At 38.6% G+C, this 25,952-nt stretch overlaps 1 protein-coding gene across 1 annotated transcript in view; it reads right to left on the reverse strand.

The window, feature by feature from the left end:
• Positions 1-25,952, reverse strand: part of shot (dystonin-like protein short stop) — a 1,739,701-nt gene that overhangs the window by 90,881 nt on the left and 1,622,868 nt on the right. Inside the window, exon 84 of the mRNA XM_090380932.1 lies at positions 23,864-23,976. Within this exon, the coding sequence (XP_090237058.1) occupies positions 23,864-23,976 (113 nt within the window). The remainder of the gene's footprint in view (positions 1-23,863; positions 23,977-25,952) is intronic.

Consider the following 25,952-nt stretch of genomic DNA (forward strand, 5'->3'; position numbering starts at 1 on the left):
GGCACTGACTAGTCTTTCCAAGACTTTCCAAACACAGCTGGTTAGAAGTATGGAACAATAGTTATTTTAGATGGTAGGATCTTTGTCATCTTTTGGGAATGCCAAAACTACTGCTTGAAGCCAGGAAGGAATGAGATGAACGTCCTCTGTAAAGGTTTGATTATAGAAAATATAGAAGAAAATCCATGTCAATGAAAATTGATGTCATTGCAAGGTGTTTTAACACCTTGTAATGTATGTCATCAGGTCCAACTGAACTTGTTCATGATGATGATGTAAGTGCCGTACGGGGTTCTTTCATTGTAAAAGATCTAATGTATGATGTTGTAATGTGTGATCTAATGTTCTTTTAGAACAGAAGTTTAAGTTTTTCTATCGGGTTTTTGTTTATTAAAGATTTCTAAAACTGGGTCATATTTCTTTTCTTATATCCATCTCCTCAAGAGGAGATGGATATAAGAAAATGAATATAAGAATAAGAAAATGATTTCTGTCATTCGAGGCTGTGATATCTAGTGGTATTGTGATAGGGGAGTTTATCATTACTTCCTGTTTTGATGGGAAGTGTATTCAGCAGGTGCATAACCACATTAAAAAAAGACTCACATGGAGGGATGGAAAAGTTGGTTTGGCTTCTCACTGAACAGTTTTTTTTGGTTACTATTTCTGCATAAGAAAGTTTATTACTAATGCTAGATTTAATCATTTTTCTTGTTTTTTTCCACCCTCAAGCAGCTTACAGAGGCAAGTTGCTTGGGAATGTCCATATCTTTGGCATCTGAAACACGATAGGGATTTGGAATGTATAGCCTCACTGGGTAAGTTCGGGCCTCCCGCTTTTATGGTTATGGAAAGTTGAGTTTCTGGTAGGCACAATATTTTCATCTCTCAGATTTTTATTCTTTTGATATTTGTTATCCTTGTTCATCATCTAGAACAGAAATCTTCTGAAACATGAAGTAAATCCCATTCCAAGATGACTCCTTGGAAGAATTCAGTGTTGTATGTGGGAGTGATGGTTATCAGTATTCCCCCAAAGTTCCTCACTTTTGACAGTTGTTCTCACTGTTTGCAACTTGTCTCCACTAGGATGTTTCATTTAGAGTTCCTGCCAGTCCCATCAGCTCTTTCTATATGAAGAAAGGAGACATTCTTCCAATTGTCTGCTCTCCAGTGGAGTGGATAATGAGGAATAAAGGTTGTGATTTCATAAATGTCTCTGTTTTCTGTCTCTTCATTGAGGTGGTTTCTGGATTCTTGGTTGTATAATTAGGTAAGGCATTCTCTGAAGATCCACAGGGAGGAGCACCTGGATTTGGCCTATTGGCCTACTTATCTTTGCTCCTTTTACCCCTGGGACAAAGTGCTTTTCATCTGAGGTTTCTGGCCCGGCCACGTGGAGGCAGGAGTGGTGTCTCCACATGGTATCAAATAGAGCAGGTTGTTTATGTTTATGTTTGTTTGGTTTTTAGGAGCATTAGCAACTAAGGTCATATTGCTCCGTGATATGCGGTGGTCATTCCCTGACCTTTCCGCATTCTCCGTATTTGGTGGTGACGGGCTCGAACCTCGGTCTAATCAAGAAGCGTGTGCTACGCACTGCTGCTCCTTCCCACCTGGCTACGGAGGCGCCAAATAGAGCAGGTACTTACCAATTGATAGGGTTATTGGTTAGTGGGTTAGTAAAGTTGGATATATATACACATATATTGTATTTATAAGAGTTTGAAGAGGAACCCAATGACTATAATTGATACATAAGTTAGCTGATGCTTTCTGCTGCCTCTGTCAGGTCAGCCATGAAATACATGTATGTCTCACCTCTACCATTACGCCTAACTCCCGCTACCGCTAAATTCAAATTGCTTTTGTATATTTCATGTCAGAAACAGAGGCCCTACTTCTTGCTGTCTTTCCTGTGATTTCGATGGTTAACCCTTGATGAAGACATTGAAATCATAAGTTTTTCCACATTAAGTACTTTTATTTTTCATATATCTTTCTGTGTTTTCCGTAGCCCCAATTCCTGTTTGGTAACTCATTTCCTATTCTGGCCCTCTCAATGAACTAACTTATATATATATATAATATTAGATTATAGTCTAAGTAGATAAGGTACGTGCTATTTAATGGTATATTATGTTAGAATTTTTTATGTGGCGTCCGAAAATATAATACTGATACTAATGAAATATGTATATAGGCTGGCTGCCCACTAAAATATATATATACCCATATATCAAAGCACCAAAATGCTATAATAGACGATACCAGCCCCCTTTTGGCCAAACCTAATAAAGAAAAATCATAAGTAAAATAAGGTAATAATAATATAACACAATATGTTAATTATGGGTAGTAGGATACATTGAAAGGGACATTATCAAGGGCTAACCTTCTCAATATATTCCTCCCATAATCAACAGAGCTATCAGTTTCTGTTGTCATCTGCCTGTATAACGTAGTCAAAAAGTAATATAAAGTCTAATGGTTAAGTAGATAATTTAGTTGTTCGCAGGCTAGATGACAATTAGCCTGACCGATAGCTAACAAATATATAAAGAAAACATGAAGATGCAATTATATAGCATGGAGCGAAAAAGAGAACCAATATCCATCCATAAAATATCTTATACATATGTACAAAAGAAGCAATAGCTAAAATAAGGAGAACGGAAGAAAGGTTAAAGTATAGTATCTCATACTATACTTTAACCTTTCTTCCGTTATAATATAATATAATATTACAATGGATGTAATGTTCTATCTACTAATAGATGGCATAGATGGCATTAATCCGATCTGGCTATATTGCTTAAGATATTTATTAATTGCTCCTATTATATATATATATATAAAAGAAGAAAGGTGCTTTCCTTTATTTTTATGGAGCTTACTTCTTTACTTTAGAAGAGCAAACCAAAATAACATTTGGAATTAATAAATTGAATACTCTTTATAAACATAAATTATTGCAGAAGGCCCTTGGAAATCACTTTGGAATTGCTATAGTCACTTGCTTGATTTTTGGGGCTACTTAAAAGATAACTACAATTTACTTTTTACTCTGCTATTCCATGATAATTACCTTTATGAAGCACATCATCGGAAAGCGACTGACCACTGATTGGTCAATCGGAGAAACAAGTAACCTATTCTACCCTATAAAGAGCAGTTCTGTTGTAATTTCACTACATTGATTTTAAAGCCTCAGTAACAAAACCAAAAGCAAAACAATAAAATAAGCTCAAGAAAAAAGAAAAAAATAATAATTTTTTTATTATAAATTATATTCTGTTGCTGGAAAGATGCATGCATAATGCATCTGTATTCCTCCCCATATTTCTATTTATTGTTGTTGTTATTATTCGGTTTAATGACACAAGGACTACTAAGGCCAAATTGTGTCTGTTCATCGTTAATTCGCAAAAAGCATATTGTAAGAGAGGTTAAATTATATGCTTCTGTAAAGTAAATATGTTTTAGATATAATAAAAGTTCTTCAATATTTGCTTCATTTCCTAAGAAATGAGATAAATCAGGTGATATATTCAATGTGGAGAGTGACTGAAAAGTGTTTGACCAGATGGTTGAATGTAAAGGACAATCAACTAGAAAATGATGGACCGTAAGTTGCATCTGACAGGATGAGCACTGTGGTGGGTTTTCTCCCAATAATAGAAAGAGTATGATGAGTGTGTCCAATTCTGAGTCCCAAGGAGCAACAGCTGTAGTTGTGACTTGGAAAATTTCATTTAAATTGACATTCCAAGTCTGAACAAGCTCTTTGATCCTCAGCAAGGCAGGTCTATTTTTATTTGGCTTGCTCTCATTGAAGGATTCCCAACGAGTATTATAAAGATACTCCCTTGGGTACAATGGTAGACTCTGGATCTTAGCAGCATAATGGAGCAGTAGTGTTTTTTCTATGCAGATGTAATGGGGATCATGCACTTCAATATATAGACTTTGGATAGGAGAAGTCCTGAAAGCTCCCAGTGCAGTCCTCAGAGCATTGTAATGGATCATATTTAGCAGTTTTAAAGTAGTGCCCCTGGCAGAGTCATACACTGGACAAACATAATCTAGCCGTGAATGTATTAAACTTCTATAAAGATGCAGCAAAGTGTACCGATCGGCTCCCCATGACATAGATGACACCGATCGAAGTATATTCAAATTCTTTACACAAGAAGTTCTCAGATAAGTAATGTGTGCTTGGAAATTTAGTTTGCAGTCTAATAGTAGTCCAAGAAATTTAACAATATTAACAAGCAGGATTGGAGTATTATTTATTTGTAGTTCAGGTTCGGGATGGAGAGCTCGTTTCTTGCAAAAGTGAGTGACAGTGCATTTCTTTTTTGATAGTCAGTAGCCATTCCGTGAAGTCCAGGATTCTAATTTGGTTATGGCAAGGTGGAGCTGCCATTCAATGGTATTCATGCTTTGAGACTGACAGGAAATGGTAAGGTCATCCGCATACATATAAGTTTGAACGGTTTTTGGGATATCTCGTGTCATGCTGCTAACGTATTGGATTGAAAACAGTGTTGGACTAAGTATTGACTCCCTCTTCCTGAATGTGAGATGCAGAGAGTATGTTTTTATATCGGCCCTGAAAAGAACACAATTGCAGGAAATTTTGAATTATTTCCAGCAAATGGCCCCTAAGTCCCAGATGGTAAAGGTCCATAATAATACCATGACACCATGTAGTATCAAATGCCTTTTCAAGATCTAAACTGACCATGACTAGATGTTGTTTCATGACAAAGGCATTTGCGGATACGAGATTCGGCTTTAATGAGCACATCTAGGGTTGATCTATTTTTTCGAAAGCCATATTGATGATCTGGAAGGAGATTCTCTGACTCAAGGATGTAAATGAGCCTAGTATGAAGCATTCTTTCGAAAATTTTTCTCATGCAGCTCGTAAGAGATATTGCCCTGTAATTTTCAACACAGGAGGGAACGAATGGTGCCATGAAGAAGGATAGGCATTTTCAGAGAAGATCTGATTATGAAAAATTAATAGAACTGCAGTGCTATCGGAAGATCTGTTTAATGATTCTTGAAGTTCTATTAATGTAAATGGTTGGTTGTACGGGAATGAGCGGTTCGTGAATAAGTTGATTTTATACCGTTCTGCACCTGCTTTGATGTTCTGGAAGGTGGATGCATAGTGGCAGAAGCTGAGATTTTTGAAAATGATTCTGCTAATGCATTTGCAACTTCTTCAGGAGTACAAATGTCTTTCCCTTTACAATGAAGTATCGGAGAGGGAGGACGAGCAAATTTGCCATTTAATGCCTGTATTCTTTTCCAGACGACCCGTGTTATCTGTGTCTTTGGTGATGGCTGAGGCAAAAGCAATTAGGTTACTAGTGGCGGGATACCTGCGGAAAGTATTCAAAGCAAGGTTTTTTTTTCCTGTTTGGCAATTAAACAATCTGTATTCCACCAGTGATTTCTGTGTTTTTGATATGGTGTGTATTTTGAAATGGAGGCCTTAGCTGCAGTCAGAATCTGATTGGTTATAGTAGTAGTAGTGGCATGTGATGCAAGAAAGCAAGTGTATGAGCTTATGCAGCATGAGCCAAAAAAAAAAAAAAATCACACCATTCCCTCCAAATGCTTGTCTAGAGATATTTGGGCAGAACAAGCCATCCCAATTAGCCTTTTTAAACTTCCAAGTGGATCGTTGATCAGGATTTGGAGTTACCCCTGTTTGTAATGTGCAAATAAAAGGAAAATGATTGCTATAAAATGGATCAGTTAAAACTGACCATATCATGAATGGAAAAATGAACGGTGAACAGATTGATATGTTAATTTCAGAAGTAGATCCTGTAAGTAGGTGGTTATAGGTGGGAGAACCAGAGTTTAGTAAATTTAGATCATTATTGTTCAAAAATTCTTCAATCAATTTGCCCCTTGCGTCCATTGTAGTGGATCTCCACAATGGATGGTGGCCATTAAAATCACCTAAAAGACAAATTGGCATTGGGAGTTGTTTAATGAAGTTTCCAGTTCTGAATGGGGAAATGTTATTGCTGGTGGAATATTAGCACCTTAGCATTAATAGAGGCATTTGATGCAAGAAAGCAAGCTTATGCGGCATCAGCCAAAAAAAAAAAAACAATAAATAAATAAATAAAAAATAACCACTTCACCCCTCTGTTCATTTGAAATACCTGTCCAGCTGAGCTTTAAACTTATTTAGGCTATCAACTTCCACGACAAGGGATGGAAGTCTATTCCACCAACCAACCACCCGCTGGCTAAAGGCAAATTTCCGCACGTCTATCCTACATCTCTTTTCTCAATTTGAAATTATGCCCTCTCAGGTGATTATTCTGAGCAAGAGGAAGAATTCCATCAGCATTGAGCATGCTCAAACCATTCAAGGCTTTATACAACTCTATCAGATCACCTTGCCGGTGCCTAGTCTCCAGACACTGTAATTTGCAAAACTTATGCCTTTCTTCGTAAGAGCACCTCTTTGTTCTGTTCCATTCACTAATCTTGTTGCCCTTCTCTGTACTCATTCCACAATCTCTACATCCTTCTTATAATGAGGCCTCCAGACCTGTATACGTACTCTAGGTGCGGTCTGACCATTGCCTTATACAAGGGAATAATCACCTCCTTATCCCTGCTAGAAATATTCCTATATATCATCGACAATACACCATGAGCTACTCTTGCAGCCCGTCTGCACTGCTCAGAAAACTTCATATCTGCCTGCACAACCACCCCCAGGTTCCTTTCATTCTCTACCACTGTCAGTGTAGTACCACAGAGTTGATACGTTGCTCTGGGGTTGCTGTTTCCCATATGTAGTACTTTACATTTGTCAATGTTAAACTTCATTTGCCACCTCTCAGCCCATCTGCTCAACCTTTCCAGATCCTGTTGCAGTAGCATAGTGTCAGTAGTGTCCTTGACAACCCTGCCAACCTTCGTATCGTCTGCAAACTTGGACATTAAACTTGATATACCATCATCAATATCATTTATAAATACAGAAAACAATAATGGACCCAATACTGAACCCTGAGGGACTCCACTAATAACATTAGTCCACGATGAGCAGTGTCCATTGATTACCACTCTCTGTCTTCTCCCCCTCAACCACCCCTTTATCCATAGCAGCAATTTGACTCCAATGCCACACTGCTCCAATTTGTGCAGCAGTCTTCCATGGCAACAGTATCAAAAGCCTTTCTAAGATCCAAGTATATAATATCAAAGTTATTCCCTGCATCCAGTTCTTTTGTGACTGCATCATAGTATCCAATCAAATTGGTCAGGCAAGACTTCCCCTTAACAAAACCATGCTGTGTCTGAGCTATAACTGAAGTCTTGTCTAGATGATCCTGCAGTGCTTCTTTAACCAGAGCCTCCATTAATTTTCCAGGAACAGAAGTTAAACTAACAGGTCTATAATTACTTGTGTCGCCTTTGATCTTCCTTTGTGAATTGGGGTCACATTTGCACCTCTCCTGTCCATGGGTACTTCCCCTGAGTCCAAGGAAGCTCTCATAATTATGGCTAAGGGTTTGCTTACTTCCTTTGATGCCTCCTTTAATATAACTGGATAGATCCCATCCACCCCAGGTGCCTTTCTTGTATTTATCTTCAACAATTTCTCCTCCACTTTACTTTCAGTTATTACAAGATTCTCTAGCTTACTACCAGAGTTGAATACACCTCTGGCATTCACCTTGCTGAATAACTCCTCATGTGTGAATGTCGATGCAAAATATTCATTCAGTTTGTTAGCTACCTGAGCAGGATCATCAACAGTTAACCCATCGATATCAAGTGGACCAATCTGATTCATCCCCTTCCTTCTAGAGTTTACATAAGTAAAGAACTCTTTGCTGTTTTTCTTTGCATCCCTTGCCAAACATTTCTCGTAATCTGCCTTCGCCTGCCTAACCTCCTTTGTAACTTGGTTACAGATCAACTTGTATCTATCATAGGCTTCTGTGTCACGTGTTAATTTGTATGTATCCCATGCATTTTTCTTCTCTGCCATATGTCTCATTAGTTCAACTGACATCCACTTAGGCCTAAACCTTGAACAATATTTCTTAGTTGGTGTGTAAAGCCTAGTAGCTTCCAAGATAAGTTCTTTGAATGCATCCCATTTTGAATTTGCTGTTGGTAACATCATCAGTTGGTCCCACTGTATAGAATTTAATACTGTCTCAGTCCATCGTAGTCGCCTTTACAAAAGCAATAACCCTTCCCTTTACCCCCTAATGGTAGTTACCTCTTTGAGTAAATCCCACTTCAGCACACTGTGATCACTGCCACCTAGTGGTTCATTTACCTGCAGATTCTTAATGCATGAAGAATCACTACTGATAATCAAATCAAGAGTATTACTCCCTCTAGTTGCCTCCCGAACATGCTGATGTAGAAAACAATCATCCAATAAATCCACAAAAGCCTTGCTAGTGTGTGAGTGACCAGCCCCCAAATTCCAGTCAATATCTGGGAAATTAAAATCCCCCATTATAAGACTCTCTGATTTACTGGCCCACTCTATTTCCCCGTACAGTTATTCATTCAATCAAACTTCATACATACATATATATAATATCAAGATGATAAAATAAGAAAAGGTTTATTTAGTAGGGTGTAATTAACTGTAAGGATAGAAATGGATGAATGCCAAGTTTGTTATTACATGTATAAAGCAGTTTAATAAGAATGAATGAAGTAAAGGAGGCTAGAAGTAGTGGAACCCATGTTTAGTCTCCAGAGGAAAGCTCTGGTAACTCCTCTCCCACCTCTTCCATCATGCAGTATGATTGACGTCTTTTGAGGTTAAGGTGGGTATCATGATGAGATCCAATCTTCCTTATATTTCAAAGGTACAGCTCTAAAAAAGGTTTGCAGGTCGGCAGCCAGATAGTCCACTGAACTGAACCTATTGGTAACTCTCCTCTAGGACACTTCAGGATCAGCTAGTGTATAATCTTGCTGCCTCTACTTTGCCAGATATTAAGAGAAGTACCACTCCCATAATTTTCTTCTACTTGCATATGGTTTTGTCAACCGCCCCACTGAAGAGGGAATTTGAATTGGAGGGAGTCTGAGTAGTGTGTATACAGCGGACATTGATATGCCAAGGAGCTGGGTATATTCTTGTCATATGTGTGTGCCATATCCAAAAATTTCATTACTTCATACAGCATGGCCTCCCCACCTTTTCTTACTACTGAATATATCATGAATTATCAAACTAATAGACCAAACTTGTCTGCAAAAAGATCTAAACCTCATGAACACTTCCTCGTTCATTTCACAAATATACGTGGTCTCAGTTCCAATCTCAGCGATGTCCATTTCCACTTACATTCTGCCAAACCCATGTATTTCTGATAGAATCCCAATTACCAGTTAATTCAACCAATGCTCATCTCAGTTGTCCGAATTATTCGCTGTATGATTCCTTTCACCTCAACTTGTGCATATGTCTGTTCGGTATTCCACATCAGGAACTTGGTAATTTGGAATCTTCTCTTTTTGATCTTCTCTGGCTTAAAATCTCTCTACCTCATTGTTTCAAATTCATCTGTTGTCGCTATCATTCACTCAAACCCACTAATCACTTGGAGCTCTTTTCCATTTTTGAAACTAGACTTTATCCAGTCCAACTTTCCTAACAATGAATATTTAAATATTCACAATTCCAGTTGGTGTCCGTTTTCTAGTCACATGGACCCAGCTGCTTGAGATGCTGAGGCTTTTGCAATTACTAATCGCCTCACACAGATTGTTCATTTACTTACCAGAATACCAGACAATCCTAACAATGCAGCCAATGCACTTGATCTTTTTCTCACTAACAACTCTTGTAAGTGGTCCTCTAGTTCACAAATCCTCAGATCACAAAAGCTTTCCTGAAATCCAAGTATATGATATCAAAATTATTTTTTTTGTAATCCTCAGATCACAAAAGCTTTCCTGAAATCCAAGTATATGATATCAAAATTATTTTTTGCATTCAGTTCCTTTGTGACCACATCGTATTATCCAATCAAACTCATGCAAGATTTCCCCTTAACAAACCCATGCTGTGTCTGAACTATAACTGCCGTCTTGTCTAGATGATCCTTCACAAAGTCTTTGCTTCTTTAACCAGTGACTCCATTATTTTCCCCAGAACATAAGTTAAACTAATAGGTCTGTAATTACTCATGTTACCCTTTGCTCTCACTTTGTGAATTAGGGATAGATTTGCACATCTTCAGTCAGTGGGACCCTCTCCTGAATCCAAGGATGCTCTCATAATTATGGCTAAGGGTTTGCTTACTTCCTTTGCTGCCTTCCTTAATATAACTGGATAGACCCCATTCACCAACCCAAGGTGCCTTTCTTATGTTTAACTTCAACAATTTCTACCCCTTTCCTCTCAGTTATTATAAAACCATTTAGCTCTCTGTTAGAGTTTGATATATTTCTGTTTTCCACTTCATGACCGAATTCCTCATATATGAATATAGATACAAAATATTCATTCAATTTGTCAGCTACCTGAGCAGGCTCATCAACAGTTGAACCATCAATATCAAGTGGACCAATCTAATTCATTCCCATCCTTCTAGAGTTTACACCAGTAAAGAAGTCTTTGCTGCTTTTATTTACATCCTTTGCCAAAGATTTCTCATAATCTGCCTTCACCTGCCTAACCACCTGTGTGACCTGTTGCAGACTAGCTTCTATCTATCATAAGCTTCTGTGTTGCCTAATAATTTATATGCATCCCATGCATGTTTCTTCTCTACCACAAGTGTCATTAGTTCATCTGACATACATTTAGGCCTAAATCTGAAACAGTATTTCTCTGTTGGTATGAAAAGCCTAGTAGCTTCCAAGATTAATTCCTTGAATGCCGACCGGGCTAGCCGGGTGGGTAAAGTGCCTGCCTGGCAACCCAAAGGTCGTGGGTTCGATTCCCGCCTCGGGCTTGGATCAAAGTACTGCAAAAAACCTTGGGAGGTGCATTATGGCCACAGAAGCCCATGCGCCAACAACTACAAAAAAAAAAAAAAAATTCCTCCAATGCTTCCCATTTAGAATTCCTAATGTGATCTTTGCAACTTCCACTACCACTCAGAGCATCACATACTGAAAGGTTTACACTGGTTGGTTCACCAGTGACCAGAATTCAATAACATATAGCATAGCACAATCAACACAAGCAAGGAAAGATGAAGGTACTTCTCAAGATACAGATACAAACAGGCAGACTGGTTCACTTTTGAATCATACATCAAAAACAGCTCTGGAGAAGAACTAACCACCATTAAGGAACTACCAGCTATGGAACAAACAAACAAAAGTATAAGAATTATTCTTCAGGCATGCAATGCCAAAAAAGAAAAGGAAGCCATATCACGTACCCTGGTGGACCCTGACCCTCACGAATCTTAAAAAGCAAGCAAAGTCTTGAAGGAAGGATTGCCAAAAGACAACATGATATGGGAACAAGCTTCCAGATTAAGTACAATCTCTGAAAATCAGATACAGAGAAAAAAGAAAATCATACCACCATGAAATTTATAAAAATAAAAAGAGAGAATGGGAATCTCTTTTAAACATCAGAGGAAATCAAGAACCTTGGGAACTAATTGACAAGTTAGATTTTAAAAAACTCCACCCTGGAGATGTATATTCAACAGTGCTCGGGGCTGGCAACATGGAAACCATCACTTGGACTAAGAGCATCAATACCATACTAGACAATATTCTCCATCATGATATAGATGGCTCAGAAAGCAACATACAAACTAGAATGAGAATCCAACACATCACATATGAAGGCGAACCTACAGAACCACCCACCCATTACTTTAGATGAGGTTGACAAAGCCATGAAATCTATTAAATCAGGCAAGTGCCAAGGAGAGGACCTCATAGAGGTGGAGGTTGTCAAATAGGCATGGAAAACAGCACCTCAATTAATACTGAATCTATACAACACCTGCCTGGAAGCGGGAATGTTTCCACCACAGTGGAAAAGAGCCATGTTGAAAATCCTGCTCAAGAACCCTCCCAAACCTACAACACATCCAACATCATACAGCCCTATTGCCAGTGCTAGGATAAATACTAGAGAAAATAATAGTACAAAGAATCACCACTAATTTTAAGTTCAAAGACATCTACCATCAAACAATCAATTTGGATTCACCAGAGGTAAAAGCACAGAAGATGCAATAAGAAAACTGATGACCATGCAGGCAAACACACTGAAGAGAAATACCTCTTTGGCCTCTTTGTAGACTTCAAAGGGGACCTTTGACACCCTATGGTGGCAGAGTGCCCAACCGAAGGTGCCTTTCTTATGTTTAACTGCAACAATTTCTACTCTTTCCTTTCGGTTATTATAAAATCATTTGGCTTGCTGTTAGAGTTTGATAAATTTCTGTCCTCCACTTCAATATTGAATTCCTCATATAGATACAAAATACTAATTCAGTTTGTCAGCTACCTGAGCAGGCTTATCAACAGTCGAACCATCGATATCGATAGTGGACAAATCTGATTCATCCCCTTCCTTCTAGAGTTTACATAAGTAAAGAAGTATTTGCTTCTCTTTTTGTTTTTCTTTGCATCCTTTGCCAAAGATGGTCAGAGAAACCAGGGTGAACCAACCTTATTTACAAAATCATGACCAGTTACTTTGCAGACAGGCACCTCACAGTAAAATCAAGTCACCAATCAGTAACAAGAGAGAGGTCACAACGGGATGCCCACAGAGGTCAATCCTTGAGTCCCTGTGTTGGAATATGGTATGCGACACATGGCTATACAAAGAATGCCAAGGGACCACCATCATTGCTTATGCAGATAATATCGCTATCCTTATCTCTGCCAACTCCAGAGCATGCTTAGAAATAACAGCTACCGATCTGGTAGCTGTTAGAAATAACAGCTACCGATCCTGCAAGATCTGGCTGCTCAGAGCGAAGTCCACAAACTCCAAGTATCTCCCACCAAAACTATACAGATACTTTTGAAGGGTAAACTGCACAACAGGCCACCACCAATAAGATACGGAAATAAAATCATAAAATATGTAATGAGCCACAAATACTAGGAGTGTTGTTTAGCATTAAAAGAATGCAAAATGGGATGACCTGCGAGACTTCTTTTCTTCTTTTCCTTGGTCGGATTACTGTTTCAAAACTTCTGATGTCAACGTTTGCTCAGATCGTTTCAATGAAATTATTCTTGCAGGAATGGAATCCTTTTATCCCACACTCCACTTTAAAATCTCGTCCTTTATCTAAACCTTGGTTTTCCAATAAATGTGCTAAGGCTGTTCAACAGAAGAATGTTGCATATCGTAATTGGCTTGTTTCTAATTCTTCAGTTTCATTCTCTGCCTAAACCAAAGCTCGCAACAATTGTAAAGCAGTTATTAATCAGCCAAACTACAGTTTGAATAGGCTAAGATTAGAAAACTTGCTTCTTGCCCTAATGGTAACTGTGCATTCTGGTCTCTTGCCAAAGCTATTGGCCGCAACTTTTGCCCATCGCTGCTCCCACCTCTGTCGAAACCAGACGGTTCTGTTGTCACTTCAGTCTGATCTACTGATAAAGCTGATCTGCTAGCATCCCATTTTTCTTCCAGCTCATGTATTGATGATCTTGGTAAAACACCTCCCACCATTCCCAACATGCTCCATTCAATGCCTCCTGTGGTCTTCCATCAAAAGGATATCAGAAGGATTTTGATGAATCTTGATGCTAAGAAAGCTCCAGGTCCTGATGGTATTTCTCCACTTGTTCTCAAAACCTGTGCTCCTGAACTTACTCCAATTCTTTGCCGCCTTTTTTCACTCTCTTATTCCAAAGGTGTTTTTCCTTCTGCTTGGAAATTTGCTCATATCCAGGCAGTCCCTAAAAAGGGTGACAAATCCCTCCCATCCAATTATCGTCCCATTGCAATTACTTCTACTCTTTCTAAAGTAATGGAGAAATCAATTAACAGCCAACTCTTAAACTACCTAGAAACCTTCGTCTGATCAACGATCACCAGTATGGATTCCATCAGTGTCGATCCACTGGTGATATTCTGGCTTATGTTACCCATTTATGGACTAATTCAATGGAAAGGTTCGGTGAAACACAAGCAGTTGCTCTTGACATCTCAAAGGCTTTTGATCGTGTTTGGCATAAAGGTCTTCTAAACAAGCTTCCATCTTATGGTTTGCCAACTGTTTTTAGTAATTGGTTATCCAGTTTTCTCTCTGATCACTCACTGAGGGTGATGGTAGATGGCTCTCTGTCTTCTAACTTCTCCACTAATGCTGGTGTCCCCCAAGGTTCAGTTCTTTCCCCCACTCTTTTCTTCTTGTATATTAATGACCTTCTTCCATTTACTGGAAATCCTATCCATAGTTTTGCTGATGATAGCACATTGCATTCCACTTTCCATTTTGAGAAACCTTGTCCTGCTCAATCAGCTTCCACTTCTCGAAAATCTGCTACCAATTCCTTAAATGCCGATCTTCAGGTAATTCTCCAGTGGGGCAAAGACAACTTAGTTGATTTCAACGCTTCTAAAACTCAGCCTTGTCTTATATCTCGCAAAAAGGATTCTTCTGCTCCTATGCTTATCTTTAGTGACACTACAATTTCTAGGCAAAATGATATATCTCTTTTGGGGATTACCCTGACTTCTAATCTTTCTTGGCACACAAGCACATTACAAATATTGCTTCCTCTGCATCTAAAAAACTTGATTTTCTCTTTCGCTCTTGGCATTACTTTTCTTCCAAACAGCTGCTCACTCTGTATAAATCGCAAATCCGCCGTGCCATGGAATATTGTTCCCACATCTGGGGTGGTGCCCCAAAACCTTTCTCAGGCTTCTAGATTCCATTCAGGAGAGGGCAGTTAGGTTAATTAATGATTCATCTCTAACAGAGTCTCTCCACTCGCTTTCTCATAGACGTACTGTTTCTGCTGCATGCCTCTTCTACAGATACTTCCATGGGCACTGTTCTTCTGAATTGGCTTCTATAATTCCCGCTCTCTCTTTGAAAACGGTCCGAACACGTGCCGTCACCAGCCAACATCCATTTACTGTCCAACTTCAAACCCACAGAACCAACTTTTCATCTTCCTCATTTCTTCATTCAATTGCCGTTTTCTGGAACAACCTTCCTTCATACGTATTTCCTGAATATTACAATCTACCGAAGTTCAAGAATATTACAATCTACCGAAGTCCAATGTCAACAAATATCTTCTTTTGTCTTCTCATCCTCCAACCCAAGCAAGGTACTAAGTACTATAGGTTCTAATACCTCTCGTGTTTGGGGTTCACATAAAAAAAAAAAAAAAAAATACTAGGAGTGATGCTGGATGAACGTCTCTCTTTTGTGCCCCATGCACATTACCTGAAAGAAAAAACACAAAAATTCGTTGGAAAATTGGCCAATCTCATAAATATATCCTGGGGATTGAAGAGAAGGACACCCTGACTATACCATAACACCATTTTTGTCCTTCTGATGACATACGGAGCAGGGGCCTGGGGAAATCGAGCTGACAAAGATGCAATCAAGAAACAAACACAACAGAACTAGAGAACAGTAATATTGATCACCTCTGGAGCCTCTATGATGATCTCAACCCCAGCTGTGTAGTACTCTGTGGAATGCTACCAATCCACCTGGACATCACTTTTCAGTACCTAAAATACTGTCAGAGAAAGAGCTCTGGACGAAGTACAGGACATTGCATTTAATCTGGATGCACCACAGTTGTGTGGTGCATCCAGATTCAATGAATGTCAGAACAAAAGAGAATCAGACATTTAATACTGGAAAAGTGGCAACAAACCTGGAATACAACCACAAAGGGACAGATGATCAAAACATATATCTCAGAAGCATGGGCACCAGCAGTATATTTTGCAAGGTGGTGCATGTGGGAATAAATTTTTTGTTCACCAAATGTTTGAATATATGCAATATTTTAATTAAGTCAAGTTTGACTGATTTACATGTACAGCTGAGCCAACGTTTCGTGATCGGTGGGAGAAAGTACTTGTATTTTGAAAGAAAGAATTTGTATTGTTTTAATGTTTCAATAAATTAATGAAAATATTAAACATTGTGTATTACTTTGAAATCCAAAGGTGGTGTACTTGCACCATGCTGCTGGCACCCATGCCCAGAAGTCAGAGAGGTCAACAAAGAACTAACTTCATGGTTCAAGCCAGGACTTCATGCCATGTACCTTTCAACAAGAAATGGCAACTTAAATGCAAAACTTTAACTTAACACCTTACTGCAATTATTATATTTTTTTGCATCCAGTTCCTCTGTTACTGTATTAGAGTAGCAAATCACATAGGTCTAACAAAGAGACCTCCGTAGCCAGGTGGGAAGGAGCAGCAGTGCGCAGCATATGCTTCTTGATTAGACCGGGGTTTGAACCCGTCACCACCAAATACGGAGGATGCGGAAAGGTCAAGGGAATGACCACTGCATATTCCCGGAGCAATATGGCCTTAGTTGCTAATGCTTCCAAATAACAAATAACAATAGGTCTAACAAGATTACAATTTCATACTGTTTTCATATAACTGCATTCCTACCAAGATAATACTGAAACACTTCTTTAAACACTGATTTCATTATTTTCCCTGGATCAGAAGCAAAGTTTACAAATCTGTAATTACTCACTTTCCCTTTCGACCTCCTTTGTGAACAGGAGACACATTTGCATATCTCCAATCCAGAGGGACTTCCTCTAAACCCAAAAGGTTAGCTTAACTCTCTTGCTGCTTCTTTTCATACAATTGGATAAATTCCATCAGACCACAAGTGCCTTATTTCCTCTTAGCTTGAATAATTTTCCCTCCACTTTCTTCTCAATATCAAAAAATCATCTCCCAGTTATAACTTGGTATACTTCTGGTATTACAATCCCTAAAAACCTCTTCACACATCAATGTAGATAAAAAGTATTGATTCTGTTTGTCAGCAATCTCAATAGGATGATCAAGAGTTATGCATTCATATCTAATAGGCCAATGCAGTTCATCCCTTTCATGCTATGCAATATTAGGTACCCTGGTACTGCATAGTAGGAAAGGGATGAACTGCATCGGTGGGTGAGTGGGCGGGCAGGTGCCCTGGTATTGCATAGCAGGGTACCTGCCTACCCACCGATGAAAGGCCAACAAGCCTTGAAATGGTGCTCACTGAGAATAAGTAACAATAGTCTTCTCTATTAGGGAAGCGTTACTTATTCGAGGTAGTGCAATACATTGTAACTCGCGAAGGATGAGCACAATATTAGATACAGATGAAATGTCCTTTACACAACTATCGTAGTTTTTTCTTTAAGAGTTGTCTATGGTGTATCTACATTGAAATTATATAGATTGTTGATTATACTCATTGCTAGACATTGCTGTCTGGGTGCGAGGTTAGCCTGTGCGGGCATTGCTCCTTAAAGCTCTTCAAACAGAGAAGTTTTTCCTGATTTATTTTCTGCTTTATTAGTTTAAATTGTCATATTAACTTATTTTCTAGAGTAGCTTTATATTCCTAGTTACGATACTTAGTTTAAAGTTTAACTTAGACAGAGATTTTGTAGATATTACTTAGTATCGGTAACAGTATCAAATCCACGTGTCACAAACCAAATTTTTTTTTTAACCAAATTTAGTCGATTTATTAACCAACTGTTATATCAAATTATCTTCTATAAGTAGATTATAGACCTAGTCAGGATCCTTAGTTTATTCTAAATTGAGATAGCCAGATTTGGAAGCTAATCAATACTTACGAGTCCGTAGAAATACCGTTCGTGAATTCCCGCCATTTTTACACGATAGCATAAGCTTAGTGTCGTATAGTGCATAATATAATATTGTCAATTAATCAGTAAATCTATTAATCTTGATAAACTTTATTGTCAATTAAATTGTACTTTTAACTCTATATATATATATATATATATAACGATTTAATCGTAACAAATAATTAATACATAACTATAGTGGTACACGTGATACGGAAGTTGTATAAAGGGAACTCTAGAAAACACTAGATACCGAAAAAAAAATATATATAACATAACTGTTTTGGGATATAACTTAAGGATTTAATTTTTGTTTTGAATTTTATTGAATTAAATCGGAATCATGACTCTGACCAGAGCAGCAAAGCAAAAGGCTCAAGCTAATGGGAGTGCTGTGGTTCAGGGGAGAACTGAGGGGGGCAGTTGCCCTCTGAATCACAGTCTATTAAAATGCACTGTTTGCTTGATGTTTGCGGAGCAGTCGGGTACGGGACATGATACTGCCAAGGGGGATGTCTTTGCGTGTGCACGATGTAAGGAGTGCAAGGAAATCAGGCGACAACTCAGCGTTGTTATGGGCCTTTATGAGAGCTTGAAGGACAGGGTGGATGCCCTCGAAGGAAATAAATTGAGGGGCCCATCAAGCTCTCAGCTGCCCACATCAACGCCAGAGCTTGCACTTGGTCATCAGGCTGTTTGGTTTTTGGTTTTTTTTTTTAGGAGCATTAGCAACTAAGGCCATATTGCTCCGGGATATGCGGTGGTCAGTCCCTGACCTTTCCGCATCCTCCGTATTTGGTGGTGACGGGCTCGAACCCCGGTCTAATCAAGAAGCGTGTGCTATGCACTGCTGCTTCTTCCCACCTGGCTACGGAGGCGCCTTTGGTCATCAGGCAACACAGAAGCAGCCCCCTAGGCAGAATGCGCTGGTCCCACAGGAACTAGTAGTTGTTGGTGACTCTATTGTCAGGGAAACGGGGAACATACTTTGTAAAAAGGATAGGTGGAATAGGACCAGGGTATGTCTGCCAGGAGCAAAGGTTGATGACGTTGTAGAGCGGATATCATCTTTTAAGGGCACAAAAGGTGATATAGTTGTACACGTTGGCACTAATGATATTAAGAGTAGGAGACCGGCGGAATTACTTAGCAAGTACAGGTCACTGTTGAAAAAAAGCCGTGAATTAGGGTTGAACTTGAAAGTGTCTGCAATTCTGCCCAGACACGATAGGAGGGAGTATATGATGAGAGCCTTGTCGATCAATTCGGCCCTGGAGGGATTGTGCAAGGCTCAAGGGGTAGAATTTTTTTTCAGCCTGGACTGTACTTGTTAACAGGAGAGATTGCTTCTACAGGGATGGGATACACTTAAATAGAAAGGGTGCAAGAATTTTTGCTGATGCTGTCGAGGCAGTGTTAGGTGGGTCGGAAAACTGCTAGTTGGGGGGGATACAAGGACTAATAGATTAACAGTAGCCAGTGGCAGAGGTGGAAGTGATTCTTGCACTGCTTCTATTGAAATGAGCAGAAGTCTAAAAAACAAGATGCAGGATATTTCAGAGACTGCTGGTAGTCATTGCGGTACAAGTAAACGCATGGGTTGTGTTAGGGTAGCTAAGAATAGAAACAGGTGCATGTATACCTGCGTGTACACCAATGCTAGGAGTTTGGTAAATAAATTTGATGAATTTGAGGTATTGCTCAAAACATCAAAGGCAGATATTGTTGGGATATCAGAGACGTGGTGTCACACAGATATAAGTAATGCGGAACTGGAATTTGGGGAATACAATGTGTATAGAAAGGATAGACAGGTCAGGAGGGGAGGAGGGGTTATGCTATTAATTAAGAAACACATAAAGTCCAAGGAAGTGAAGCCAGTCGACATCGATGGACAGGGCATGTCGAGTCAGTTTGGTGTGACATAAGCATAGGGAAATCAAAATTGAGAGTAGGAGTGTGCTATAGGCCTAATGACTCTGATGAGTATAATAAGATATTGTACAGGGAAATATAGTGGGCCAGTAAATCAGAGAGTCTTATAATGGGGGACTTTAATTTCCCAGATATTGACTGGAATTTGTGGGTTGGTCACTCGCACACTAGCAAGGCTTTTGTGGATTTATTGGATGATTGTTTTCTACATCAGCATGTTCGTGAGGCAACAAGAGGGAGCAATACTCTTGATCTGATTATCAGTAGTGATTCTTCATGCATTAAGAACCTGCAGATAAATGAACCACTAGGTGGCAGTGATCACAGTGTGTTGAAGTGGGATTTACTCAAGGAGGTAACTACCATCAGAGGTAAAGGGAAGGGTTTTTGTTTTCGTAAAGGCGACTATGATGGTCTGAGACAGTATTTAAATTCTATACAGTGGGACCAACTGATGATGTTACCAACAGCAAACTCAAAATGGGAAGCATTCAAGGAACTAATCTTGGAGGCTACCAGGCTTTACATACCAACTAAGAAATATTGTTCAAGGTTTAGGCCTAAATGGTTGTCAGATGAACTAATGAGACATGTGGCAGAGAAGAAAAATGCATGGGATACATACAAATTAATGGGTGACATGGAAGCCTATGATAGATATAAGTTGGTCTGTAACCAAGTCACAAAGGAGATTAGGCAGGCAAAGGCAGACTATGAAAAATCCTTGGCAAAGGATGCAAAGAAAAACAGAAAAGAGTTCTTTACATACTTGAACTCGAAAAGGAAAGGGATGAATCAGATTGGTCCACTGGATATTGATGGTTCAACAGTTGAGGATCCTGCTCAGGTGGCTAACAATCTAAACGAGTATTTTGCATCTACATTCACGCATGAGGAGTTATTCAGGAAGGAGAATGATGTAGGTAAAGTAAACATTGGCAGTGAGCTGGATGATTTTGTAATAACTGAGAGGAAAGTGGAGGAGAGATTGTTGAGGATAAACATAAAAAAGGCACCTGGGGTGGATGGGATCTATCCAGTTATATTAAAGGAGGCAGCAAAGGAAGTATGCAAACCCCTAGCCATAATTATGAGAGCTTCTTTGGACTCAGGGGAGGTACCCATAGACTGGAGATGTGCAAATGTAACCCCAATTCACAAAGGAGGATCAAAGGCTACACAAGTAATTATAGACCTGTTAGTTTAACTTCTGTTCCAGGTAAATTAATGGAGGCACTGGTTAAAGAAGCACTGCAGGATCATCTAGACAAGAATTCAGTTATAGCTCAGACGCAGCATGGTTTTGTTAAGGGCAGGTCTTGCCTGACCAATTTGATTGGATACTATGATGTAGTCACAAAAGAACTGGATGCAGGGAATAACTTTGATATTATATATTTGGATCTTAGAAAGGCTTTTGATACTGTTGCACATGGAAGACTGCTGCACAAATTGGAGCAGTGTGGCATTGGAGGCAAATTGCTGCTATGGATAAGGGGATGGTTGAGTGGCAGAAGACAGAGAGTGGTAATCAATGGACACTGCTCAACGTGGACTAATGTTATTAGTGGAGTTCCTCAAGGTTCAGTGTTGGGTCCGTTGTTGTTTTCGGTGTTTATGAATGATATTGATGATGGGATATCAAGTTTAATGTCCAAGTTTGCAGATGATACAAAGGTTGGCAGGGTCGTTAAGGACAATACTGACGCTATGCTGCTGCAACAGGATCTGGAAAGGTTGAACAGATGGGCTGAGAGGTGGCAAATTAGGTTTAACATCGACAAATGTAAAGTGCTGCATATGGGAAACAGTAACCCCAGAGCAACGTATCAACTTTGCGGTACTACACTGACAGTGGTGGAGAATGAAAAGGCCCTGGGGGTAATTGTGCAGGCAGATATGAAGTTCTCTGAGCAGTGCAGACGAGCTGCAAGAGTAGCTCATGGTGTCTTGTCAATGATATACAGGAATTTTTCTAGCAGGGATAAGGAGGTGATTATTCCCTTGTATAAGGCAATGGTAAGGCCACATCTTGAGTACTGTATACAGGCTGGAGGCCTCATTTCAAGAAGGATGTAGAGCTGCTGGAACGGGTACAGAGAAGGGCAACAAGATTAGTAAATGGAACAAAGGGTTGCTCTTACGAAGAAAGGCTTAAGTTTTACAAATTACAGAGTTTGGAGACTAGGCACCGGCGAGGTGATCTGATAGAGGTGTATAAGGCTTTGAATGGTTTGAGCATGCTCAATGCCAATGGGATTCTTCATCTTTCTCAGAATAATCACCTCAGAGGGCATAAATTCAAATTGAGGAAGGACGGATGTCGGATAGATGTGCGGAAATTTGCCTTTGGCCAGCGGGTGGTTGGTTGGTGGAACCGACTTCCATCACTTGTTGTTGAAGTTGATAGCCTAAACAAATTTAAAGCTCAACTGGACAGGTATTTCGAACGAACGGAGGGGTGAAATGGGAGTGGTGTGTGTTTTTTTTTTTTTTTTTTTTTTGTTGGCTGATGCTGAATAAGCTTGCTTTCTTGCATCATATGCCTCTGCTAATGCTAATGCTAATGCTAATGCTAATTGAATTTCATGCAGTGTATATTTTAGCAGTTTTATTTATTGGTATATATAACTGCATATAATATGAATATTATTAGAAATACTGCATATTTTGTTACTTCAAACAGTTTTTTTTTTTTTTTCATACATTAAACTTTGAACTGTAACTTCAGTCATCAAACACATTACATTATTACAATAAATTAACATGGGAAAAAATTTCAATTAGAATGGGGAAAAAGATGCCAATGTTGTTTTTACTTTAATTTTTATTCCATCAGTGAGTGGATGAGAGTATATTCTTTGAATGGGTTATATAACAACTCAGCGTTGCTAAAAAAAAAAAAACCTATTTACAGAACAAGCAGTTGGACTTTTCATTGAAATGCCAAAAATCGAACCTGTTGCTAGACTTATCGAACATGAATTGCCAATCATGGCAAAGATTTCTCTATGGATGGCAAGTATTGTCTTTTATATTATTTTAGAAAAAAAAAAAAATTCCATGCAGAAAAAGAAATTCCAGATTGACCAAAAAGAAAAAAAAAAAAAAAAAAAAAAAATCGCTGGATTAGTTGCTTTTAACCATGCCTGTACTTCAAGAGAAAGAAAAATGTTGTATGAAAATAAAAATTAAATCAAATTTAGATTTATAATGATCACATTGAAAAATATGTTGCTGTTTACTGTAGCAATAGTAAAATAATAATCCTTATTCTAAAACTTTTCATGAACAGTTTTCTTAATTTCAAATGCTGAATAAAAAGAAATAATTGTATTTAGTTATTGTGATAAACTGTTGGTAAATGTGAAAAAAAAAAAAAAAAAAAGTTATTACTTATAATAGCATTTTGGTGCACGTTTTTCTATATTTCATTGCATATTTCATGCATATTTTACTTGTTTTTTAGTGGATATTATCCAATGTCTACTCATCCCAATCATTTGGTCTCTAATATATTCCTACTCTCATATTTGTTTTCCATGGTGCCTATGTCGAACTGAACTGAACAAGAACTGAATCCTGTGGAATCCTATTAAAAACATTAGCCCATGAAGAGTGGTGGCCATTTACAATTACTCTCTCTCTCTCTCTTTGTCTGATAGCATTTAACAATATCTTTTTCCATAGTTTTAAACTTAATGCTAAATTGCTCCAATTTATATAATACATTCATATAGGACTCTATCAAAACTTTCAATGAAATCTATATAACTGTCATCTGAATATTTGAAATGCATGGATACTTCGATAAATGAAAAATTTTTAAAAATAAAAAAGTGAATGCATTTATAAAAAAAATAAATAACACAACAATATGATACAGCAAATTTAATTAAAGGTTTGGAATGATTAAGAAAGATCTGAAATGAACTTATACATCTAAAATTGCATAAGTTCATCTATATGCATTTAAAAAAAGCAGAAAGTGTTTTAAAGACTATATCATTTAATTGGCACATTAGATAGAAAAATATTTTTTTTGGGAAAAAAATCAGACAAAAATGAAACTTACATCTCTGTCAGGTCGAAGGGTGTCGATGTATTCTTTATGGTCAATGAAACCATCACCATTGCGATCAAATATTTCTGACACTCGTTCCATTTCCAGACGACTTGTTGGAAATTCTATGAAAATTTTGAAAATAACATATGAATTATAATACATATTGTGATTATAATTAAATTAAAAATAAAGTGAAAAAAAACTGCTGTTGTTTGTTTATCTGGGAGTTTGTCAGCACAGCACTACTGAGACCTTACTGCCCCTAATAGGGCGCCTCCATAGCCAGGTGGGCAGCAGTGCGTAACACACGCTTCTTGATTAGACTGGGGTTTGAGCCTGTGACCACCAAATACGGATGATGCAGAAAGGCCAGGGAATGACCACCGCATATCCCAGGAGCAATATGGCCTTAGTTGCTAATGCTCCTGAAAACCAAATAACAAACAAAGCCCCTAATGGCTACTTTTAAAACTAACAATGTTTATCTTTGACAATTTGGCACATATATGCAGTCATAGGTACCAACTAATTTGAGGAAAGTAAAGAACTTGACTGTGTTGAAGCTGCCTCCTATAACATACAGTATGTTAAGGTCAGAGAATCATACAGATGGTAAGGAGTATGAAAGCGGCTCTTTTTTATGTCATTTGATGTAAGGGATGGTCTGTTGTTGTTGTTGTTGTTTGGTTTTTTAGGAGCATTAGCAACTAAGGCCATATTGCTCCAGGATATGCGGTGGTCATTCCTTAACCTTTCCGCATCCTCCGTATTTGGTGGTGACGGGCTCGAACCCCGGTCTAATCAAGAAGCGTGTGCTACGCACTGCTGCTCCTTCCCACCTGGCTACGGAGGCGCCTGGATGGTCTGTCTATAAGCATCTAACTGTCAGCTCAGAGTTACAATCAGAAGATTCTAGAGGAATATCTTTTTTGATTATATACAAATGTAATAATTGAAGCTATAGTCTAGCAAGAATAAATACAAAAAAAAAAAAAAAAAAAAAATAAATACATATAACGACTTAGATTACAAACGTAATATAATTAATTTTATTTAACATAATTAATTATACATATAACCACTTAGGTTACGTAACATAAATAATTAGTAAAAACAAATAATTAATACATAACTTGATACGAAAGTTATATAAAGGGATTTCGCAGATAACCCTCGTTACTGAAACGTAAATATTCCGTAGATAACACTCGTTACTGAAACATAAATATAGCGTTATAACTGTGTTTGGATACAAGTTTAGGATTTAATTTTGTACAGAAATCGAAATTTTATTGAAAGTAACTCTAAATCATGACTCAAACCAGAGCAGCAAAGCAAAGGGCTCAAGCTAATGGGAATGCTGTGGCCCAGGGGAGAACTGAGGGGGGCAGTTGTCCTCTGAATCACAGCCTTGTAAGATGCACTATTTGCTTGATGTTTGCGGAGCAGTCAAGTATGGGACATGATACTGCCATGGGGGATGTCTTTGTGTGTGTGCGATGCAAGGAGTGTAAGGAGATAAGGCGACAACTCAGCGTTGTTATGGGCCTATATGAGAGCTTGAAGGATAGGGTGGATGCCCTCGAAGGATTACAAGTGAGGGGCCCATCAAGCTCTCAGCTGCCCACACCAATGCCAGAGCTTGCACTTGGTCATCGCGGAACACAGCGGCAACCCCCAAGGCAGAATGCGCTGGTCCCAAAGGAACTAGTAGTTGTTGGTGACTCTATTGTCAGGGAAACGGGAAACATGCTTTGTAAAAAGGATAGGTGGAATAGGACCAGGGTATGTCTGCCAGGGGCAAAAGTTGATGACGTTGTAGAGCGGATATCATCTTTTAAGGGCACAAAAGGTGATATAGTTGTACACGTTGGCACTAATGACATTAAGAGTAGGAGACCGGCGGAATTACTTGACAAGTACAGGTCACTGATGAAAAAAAGCCGTGAATTAGGGTTGAAATTGAAAGTATCTGCAATTCTGCCCAGACACGATAGGAGGGAGTATATGATGAGAGCCCTGTCAATCAATTCGGCCCTGGAAAGATTGTGCAGGGCTCAAGGGGTAGAATTTTTTTCAGCCTGGTCTGTACTTGTTA

This window comes from Mastigoproctus giganteus, chromosome 9, assembly GCF_048544385.1.
Source record: "Mastigoproctus giganteus isolate SK-2022 chromosome 9, ASM4854438v1, whole genome shotgun sequence".
NCBI lineage: Eukaryota > Metazoa > Arthropoda > Arachnida > Uropygi > Thelyphonidae > Mastigoproctus > Mastigoproctus giganteus.